Source organism: Lycium barbarum, chromosome 9, assembly GCF_019175385.1.
Source record: "Lycium barbarum isolate Lr01 chromosome 9, ASM1917538v2, whole genome shotgun sequence".
NCBI lineage: Eukaryota > Viridiplantae > Streptophyta > Magnoliopsida > Solanales > Solanaceae > Lycium > Lycium barbarum.
This window is the reverse complement of record NC_083345.1, coordinates 103,868,636-103,876,186: the sequence shown is the minus strand read 5'-3', so window position 1 is coordinate 103,876,186 and position 7,551 is coordinate 103,868,636. Positions and strand designations below refer to the sequence as shown.

The 7,551-nt window shown below is 35.3% G+C and overlaps 2 protein-coding genes across 2 annotated transcripts in view; one reads left to right on the top strand and one right to left on the bottom strand.

Moving 5' to 3' along the window:
* LOC132609221 (ribulose bisphosphate carboxylase large chain-like) overlaps window positions 1–1,218 on the top strand; it is a 1,531-nt gene extending 313 nt beyond the window's left edge. Inside the window, exon 1 of the mRNA XM_060323097.1 lies at window positions 1–1,218. This exon is cut by the window's left edge and continues 313 nt beyond it. Coding sequence (XP_060179080.1) covers window positions 1–1,168 — 1,168 coding nt within the window. The 3' untranslated portion in view covers window positions 1,169–1,218.
* LOC132609222 (proteasome subunit alpha type-5-like) overlaps window positions 1–5,397 on the bottom strand; it is an 11,776-nt gene extending 6,379 nt beyond the window's left edge. The window contains exons 1-6 of the mRNA XM_060323098.1: window positions 5,200–5,397; window positions 5,020–5,101; window positions 4,611–4,691; window positions 2,837–2,950; window positions 2,641–2,742; window positions 1,465–1,523 (exon numbers count right to left, since the gene is read on the bottom strand). Coding sequence (XP_060179081.1) covers window positions 1,465–1,523; window positions 2,641–2,742; window positions 2,837–2,950; window positions 4,611–4,691; window positions 5,020–5,101; window positions 5,200–5,213 — 452 coding nt within the window. The 5' untranslated portion in view covers window positions 5,214–5,397. The remainder of the gene's footprint in view (window positions 1–1,464; window positions 1,524–2,640; window positions 2,743–2,836; window positions 2,951–4,610; window positions 4,692–5,019; window positions 5,102–5,199) is intronic.
* Between the last annotated feature and the right edge of the window lie 2,154 nt (window positions 5,398–7,551).

The window sequence follows — 7,551 nt, the reverse complement described above, 5'->3', positions numbered from 1 at the left end:
TGAAGAAGCAGGGGCCACGGTAGCTGCGGAATCTTCTATTGGTACATGGACAACTGTATGGACCGATGGACTTACCAGCCTTGATCGTTACAAAGGGCGATGCTACCGCATCGAGCGTGTTGTTGGAGAAAAAGATCAATATATTGCTTATGTAGCTTACCCTTTAGACCTTTTTGAAGAAGGTTCTGTTACCAACATGTTTACTTCCATTGTAGGTAATGTATTTGGGTTCAAAGCCCTGCGCGCTCTACATCTGGAAGATCTGCGAATCCCTACTGCTTATGTTAAAACTTTCCAAGGTTCGCCTCATGGGATCCAAGTTGAAAGAGATAAATTGAACAAGTATGGTCGTCCCCTGTTAGGATGTACTATTAAACCTAAATTGGGGTTATCCGCTAAAAACTACGGTAGAGCTGTTTATGAATGTCTTCGCGATGGACTTGATTTTACCAAAGATGATGAGAACGTGAACTCACAACCATTTATGCGTTGGAGAGATCGTTTCTTATTTTGTGCCGAAGCACTTTATAAAGCACAGGCTGAAACAGGTGAAATCAAAGGGCATTACTTGAATGCTACTGCAGGTACATGCGAAGAGATGATGAAAAGAGCTATATTTGCTAGAGAATTGAGTGTTCCGATCGTAATACATGACTACTTAACGAGGGGATTCACCGCAAATACTAGCTTGGCTCATTATTGCCGAGATAATGGTCTACTTCTTCACATCCACCGTGCAATGCATGCGGTTATTGATAGACAGAAGAATCATGGTATCCACTTCCGGGTATTAGCAAAAGCGTTACGTATGTCTGGTGGAGATCATATTCACTCTGGTACCGTAGTAGGTAAACTTGAAGGTGAAAGAGACATAACTCTGGGCTTTGTTGATTTACTACGTGATGATTTTGTTGAACAAAATCGAAGTCGCGGTATTTATTTCACTCAAGATTGGGTCTCTTTACCGCGTGTTCTACCCGTGGCTTCAGGAGGTATTCACATTTGGCATATGCCTGCTCTGACCGAGATCTTTGGGGATGATTCCGTACTACAGTTCGGTGGAGGAACTTTAGGACATCCTTGGGGTAATGCGCCAGGTGCCGTAGCTAACCGAGTAGCTCTAGAAGCATGTGTAAAAGCTCGTAGTGAAGGACGTGATCTTATTTAATCATGATGCATATAGATCTTATTTGGCAGACTAACAGAACTAATTATAATGGTTGTGTTACTCAGAATTAAAGGTACAGGAGAAAAAAGAGGTTATATATTCTTTCACCATTCTAAAGAATATTCAGAACAAGATTACAATAACAAATAAATAAATAAGAATATCCAGAACAAGATGAACAAACTGAAAGATGATTGCATGCAGATTCATCGGATATGATCAAACAACAAAAAGAGAAGAAACTATAGAGTGTAATGCCATATCTACCAACAATCTCGTGGGAAGCAAATACTTACAAGCTAGGACCATTCTCATCATGACCAGCAATGAGAAGTGATACTCCAAAAGGTCTGGACTGCATGAAACCAAAGATAATGCATTTAGGTGCGGGACTTGAATCTTCTCTACTTGAATAGGACAAACAAAGGGAAGCCAATCCCTTCGTGTTGGTGAGTTAAGTCAATTTAATTCTGGATAGTGTGTTTGCTCCTTTAACAGGATTCAGATATTAGCTCAACTCATTACTGTTTAAAGATTATTCAGAGAGGAAAAACAAAATAGCAGATACTAAGTCACTCAGCACAACAAAAATATTCCACAAAATGAGTTAGATCCACACAGAAAACAGCTATTATTAACCAGGTCCTTCACTCAGATTTATAAATGCATTTTATAAAACAGCACGGTTTGTTCAGATATCACATTCATTTCCCCATTTTTTAAACAAGAGAGCTAATATTCTTGTCTTAGAATGTAAAAACTTGAGTGAGGATATTTTTATACGTATACACAGATAAATTATCTATACACACTAAAAATGATCACAAGAACATCCTTCAAGACACTATATTTAGAGAGAGAGAGACAATGTTATTTGAGGAAATACAGAAAAGAGTCTCTGTAGTCAACATTAGTCTACCAGAAAAACAAATACCAGCTCAGCCTAGGTCCATCAGTTGGCCTCTAGTTCTATTAATACAAGGTTTACATATATAATGATCTAAAGCATTTGACTTGCATTAACATACTGAGACCCCACAAACAATTGAAACAGGGGAGGAATAGTTAATGACCTTCAGGACATCATTAAAGCTTTGTATCAAGTTATGATATGACATCATTAAACCCACAGTATTTCACATTCAGGCGTAGTTACACACACATGCTTGGTTTCTTAGAGAGACAAGTAGATGAGAAAACAGAGTAATCAACAAATGAATTACCAGGCACACAAAATGAAACAGCTCCATCAAGTCAATGAAGTACAATTTTTACCCACTCAAGTAGCAATACTAACAAAAACATCTAACAGTCCAACTACATTTAAGCTCCTACGGTCTTAATCAAAATAAACGGAAATAACAAAATAGTTCAACCACACATGCTTTTGAATGAAATTAGACTTTGCTTGAAAGATGCTTTGTGCCCAAGTATCAATAGTGAAACTGATAAGTCAAAGAAAAGATGCTAACCATAGACTCTTCATCACCCTCACCAAAGCGCAGGGCCAAATCACACAGAGCTTGTGTTGTGGACTCAATAGTCATGGGCTCTCCATAAGAGAATCTGTGGTTCTATTGAAAAGGTGGAAAACAGAACAAGCACGCTTAGTCAGTGATTTTTCGCGAGCATATTATGACTTAAATTTGAACCCTTAGCTCTAAATACCTGAGTTTCAACCCGTGCATGTTCAACGAGAGTCCTTGCATCAGCTATCAATCCACTCATTGCACAGCCAATATGCTCATCAATTTCCATAATTTTCTCCACACTGCTTGGCTCCTGCAAGATCAAGAATATCAAATCTGAGTCACGAATGGAAAAAAACACAGATAAACTGAGAGATTAGCTAATTAAAAAGTATTTCTCCTATCTGGGATGCAGTAATTAACTCACAAGAAGTCATAACTAAGCAAGCCATAAAGGAGAGCAAGAAGCAACAAACAGAAAAGTAATTCCTGAGCTAAAACTTACTCAGCCTTCTCTAATTGACGTCTCCGTTACTTTTTTTTAGCTATTAGTATGTTTAAAGCACTTCTTAACATTGTACCTAGAACTAGATAGTGTCGTTTAGTTCTTTAAAGGATATGGTATCACATTAAAGTGGAGAATTCAAGTTTAGACCTACATGCTGCCGTCCGTCTCAACCAAAAGAAGTCTTTTATCGCCCTATTTCCCATATTAATAAAGATAATAGCAAATAGAAAAGTCAGATGAATGGTAAATGTCCAAACTGTGTATAATAACTCCAATTCAAATTCAAGCCACATGATAAAAATATGAATTATTTGTTCCCTAATGCACATGGACATTCATTCGCTTGTGATTGGTCATTTGCAAAGAATCCAAAAGTATATAAGTTACCATGCATTAGCTTCTCACAGAGAGAGACATGGTGCAGCAACAGGATGAACTCACACAACAAAAATGATCCTAAACATGTATTACTCCATGTTACATCAAAGAGCACCTATAATCCTTAATTTTCAAAATATTCTAATTGTACTTATCCAAGAAAAAAGAGAGGGAGAGGGTTCAAATTTGCCCCCGTACTATCCAAAATTGTTCAATTTTTCCCTCACGTTACATTTTGGTTCGTTCATACTCTTGCTGTTAGCAAATTATCTTGTATCAAACCCAGGGGCGAAGCTAAAAGCCCGGCTACAGGTTCGGCCAAACCCAACAGTTTTTGCTCAAACAATGTAATTAGAACAACAAACCCAGTGTAATCCCAAAAGTAGGGTCTGGGGAGGGTAGTGTGTACGCAGACCTTGCCCCTACCTTGTGAAGGTAGAGAGGTTGTTTTTGATAGACCTTCGGCTCAAGAAAAGATGGAAAAAGCAAAAACAACAGCAAGATAATTGCTTAAACAGTGTATTTGTGTGAAGAAATTCATTAATTATGTAAAAATATTATATTTAGAACACAGTTATTATCACTTGAAGACGTAATATTAAAATCCAGAACCCACATGAAACCCACTATAGTCCATTAAGGCCTAAAAAGTTCATAAAACAATGAGATAATGGTCAAAAACACACCCGAAGTATCACTTTTTTTGCGAGTTTCCTAACTGAACTATCAGGTGTTTGCGTCTCCTACCTGGACTTTTGAAAATGAACTATTTATCAAATTACACCTCGAATCTGACTAGACCAAGTGTTTGAATACAATCGTCAAAGGGCGTGTGACAGCTTAATTTACCCATAAAATTTCATCCACATGACAGCTGACTCATTAATTTCGAGGTGTGTTTTCATAGATAATTGAAGATAGTTCAAGAGGAAACTCGCAAAAAAGTGATACTTCAGTGTGTTTTTGGCCATTATCTGTGAAACAATAGTAATTTGTTATGCTATCAAATCTGCTACGCATATAACCCCATTACCTTAACAACCACAAAACCATAAATTCATATAAAAAGAAAACAAAGAGTACAAACCAGAAGTGGAGAGGTAATCCGCTTCTCAACAGCAAGAACGACGCCTTCCTTGGTCTTTATCCCAATTGCCGTCGAACCCAACTTTAAAAATCCACAAAAACAACAATAACCTTAATCTAAATACGGGAAATTTTCAAAAATATACAGCCAACATAAATTATTACGCCACGTAGGCCCAATATACAATATTATACAACATTATACCTGGAGGAAAGCATTATACATAATGTATGTGTATAAAAGTGTATAAAAGGTGTTTATACACAAATATGGGTTAAACCTGGTAACAAACTCAAAATATAGGCTACGTGGCGTAAATATATTCTCCCAGTAGACATAGAACGTAATTTTCCCTCTAAATCATACAAATCCATTTAAAAGCAGATGATAAATGGAGGTAATTAATTACCTTAATAGCTTCAATAGCATATTCAACTTGAAATAACCTTCCTTCAGGTGAGAAAGTGTTGACACCTCTATCATACTCAGTTCTAAAACACCCAAATAACCAAAAAGTAAGATCTTCAAAATTATTAAAAAAAAATAAAAAATTACAAACCCTAGATTAAGGGCAAAAATACAAGTTTACCTGGTGAGAAACATCTTTGATCTGATTTGTTACGGATTTAAGAACTGACTGTTGTGTTGGTGTTTCTTTTGGGACTGAGAATTTGATTTGTTCTACTTATTTTTCACTTGAGTGACAAGCCATTTTTGCACAGCTGATGTATTTGGAGTGTTGCTTGCTTCGGTATTTTCCGGATCGGATTTTCTTAACCCGTTTAACATAGAAACGGAAAAAGATTTGGGCCCATAGTTGGGGTAGCTGATTTATCATAATAGCCGTAGAATTGAGTGGTCTTGAATTTTTGACCTCGATTGTCCTATGGATAAAATGTCGAGTGTAATAATTTTTTATTTTTTTTTTAACCTTGAAAGTCTGCTCACGGAGTAAAACGAGATCAATAATTTAAACCACTCATTTTTTAAGATTATTGGGTGTAATTTCCAGTATTGTACTAGGGAGATTTTCGCATATCTTCGTCCTACATATCATGTTAAATTGGTCACAAAATTTTGACGAATTAGCAAAATTAGTCTGTATTTTTCAATTGAGTTTTCTGTATCTTTCAATTGAGTTTTATTTAGTACTATATTCATTCTACCTATCTTGTTAAATTGTTCACAAGTCTTGACAGGTAACATAAACATTTGGGTACTATAACCCCTTTCATGTAAATCTCTATTGATGTGAACATTCATGGTCAAGGATCAAATAAGACTTATGTTAGACTTATAATGTAGGCTTGAGAATGAGTAAAATACACATTTGGATACAAATGATTACTCATTCCTTAAGCACGGCAAACTTCACCTCATTTTTATTGAGTCCGGAACCAAAATGCCCCCAAAAAAACATTTTGAACCAAAATACTCCAACAAAAAAAAAAATTATCAAAATACCCATAGCGCAGTAAAATACTGCACTATAGCACTAACGGAGACGGAGCCGTTAAGTGCTATAGCGCAGTATTTTACTGCGTTATAGAAAAAAAATATTTTTTTTGGTACTTCTATAACGCAGTATTTTACTGCGTTATAGAAGTACCAAAAAAAAAATTTCTTTCTATAACGCAGTAAAATACTGCGTTATAGAAGTACCAATTTTTTTTGTTTTTGTATAACGCAGTAAAATACTGCGTTATATAAACAGTACAAAAAAAAATTGGCCAACTTTATTTTTTGCAACACTTAGTGTTATTTTCCATACTTTGACCAATAATTATTCGTGTGTCAAAATTCTGAAACGTCAATATTTTATATAGAACCTGATATTTTTTTCTGCGTACAATAATGTAGGCCCAATACATTAAGGATACGTAGACGTTCGGATCGTCATTTTAGGGGTTGAAAAGGTGCCCGAAGTAAGTTTTGTTTGAAAACTTTATGGTGTTTTATTTTTTAAGATTTTGATTTAAGCGTGTTATTTTTTAATCAAGACATAACATTATTTTGAATATAAATATAATTCTAAAAAATATAGGGACAAAAACTAGTTGTAAAGTCGTCAAACTTTAGATGGTCATAACTTTGCGCTCGGACGTCCGTTTTACGCGTTTTTTTTTAAATTGCGTATTTTTTCGAGATCTATGCGGACAGACTGCCACAAGGCGGTTTGGCCGAGCCGATTTTAAAAAAAACTCCTTTTATCCCATTCAATTTCGATTTTCCCCCAAATTGGCGTGAAATTTTCAGTTTTATTTACTTATAAGATGATGATACGCAATAAATTTCAATTCACTTCTACAGTTTCAATTTTTTAAAATAAAGCTGACTAATTTTCTCGACACATAAAGTTGACTAAACTAACTTTACAGTCAAACACTAAGTTTTTTCAAACAAAACTTACTTCGGGCACCTTTTCAACCCCTAAAATGACGATCCGAATGTCTACGTATCCTTGATGTATTGGGCCTACATTATTGTACACAGAAAAAAAATATCAGGTTCTATATAAAATATTGACGTTTCGAAGTCTTGACACACGACTAATCATTGGCCAAAGTATGGAAAAAACACTAAGTTTTTTTCAAACAAAACTTACTTCGGGCACCTTTTCAACCCCTAAAATGACAATCCGAACGTTTACGTATCCTTGATGTATTGAGCCTACATTATTGTACGCAGAAAAAAATATCAGGTTCTATATAAAATATTGACGTTTTGGAATCTTGACACACGACTAATTATTGGTCAAAGTATGAAAAATAACACGTGTTGCAAAAAATAAAGTTGGCCAATTTTTTTTTTGTACTGTTTATTAACGCAGTATTTTACTGCGTTATACAAAAAAAATAAAATTTGGTACTTCTATAATGCAGTATTTTACTGCGTTATAGAAAGAAATTTTTTTTTGGTACTTCTATAACGCAGTATTTTA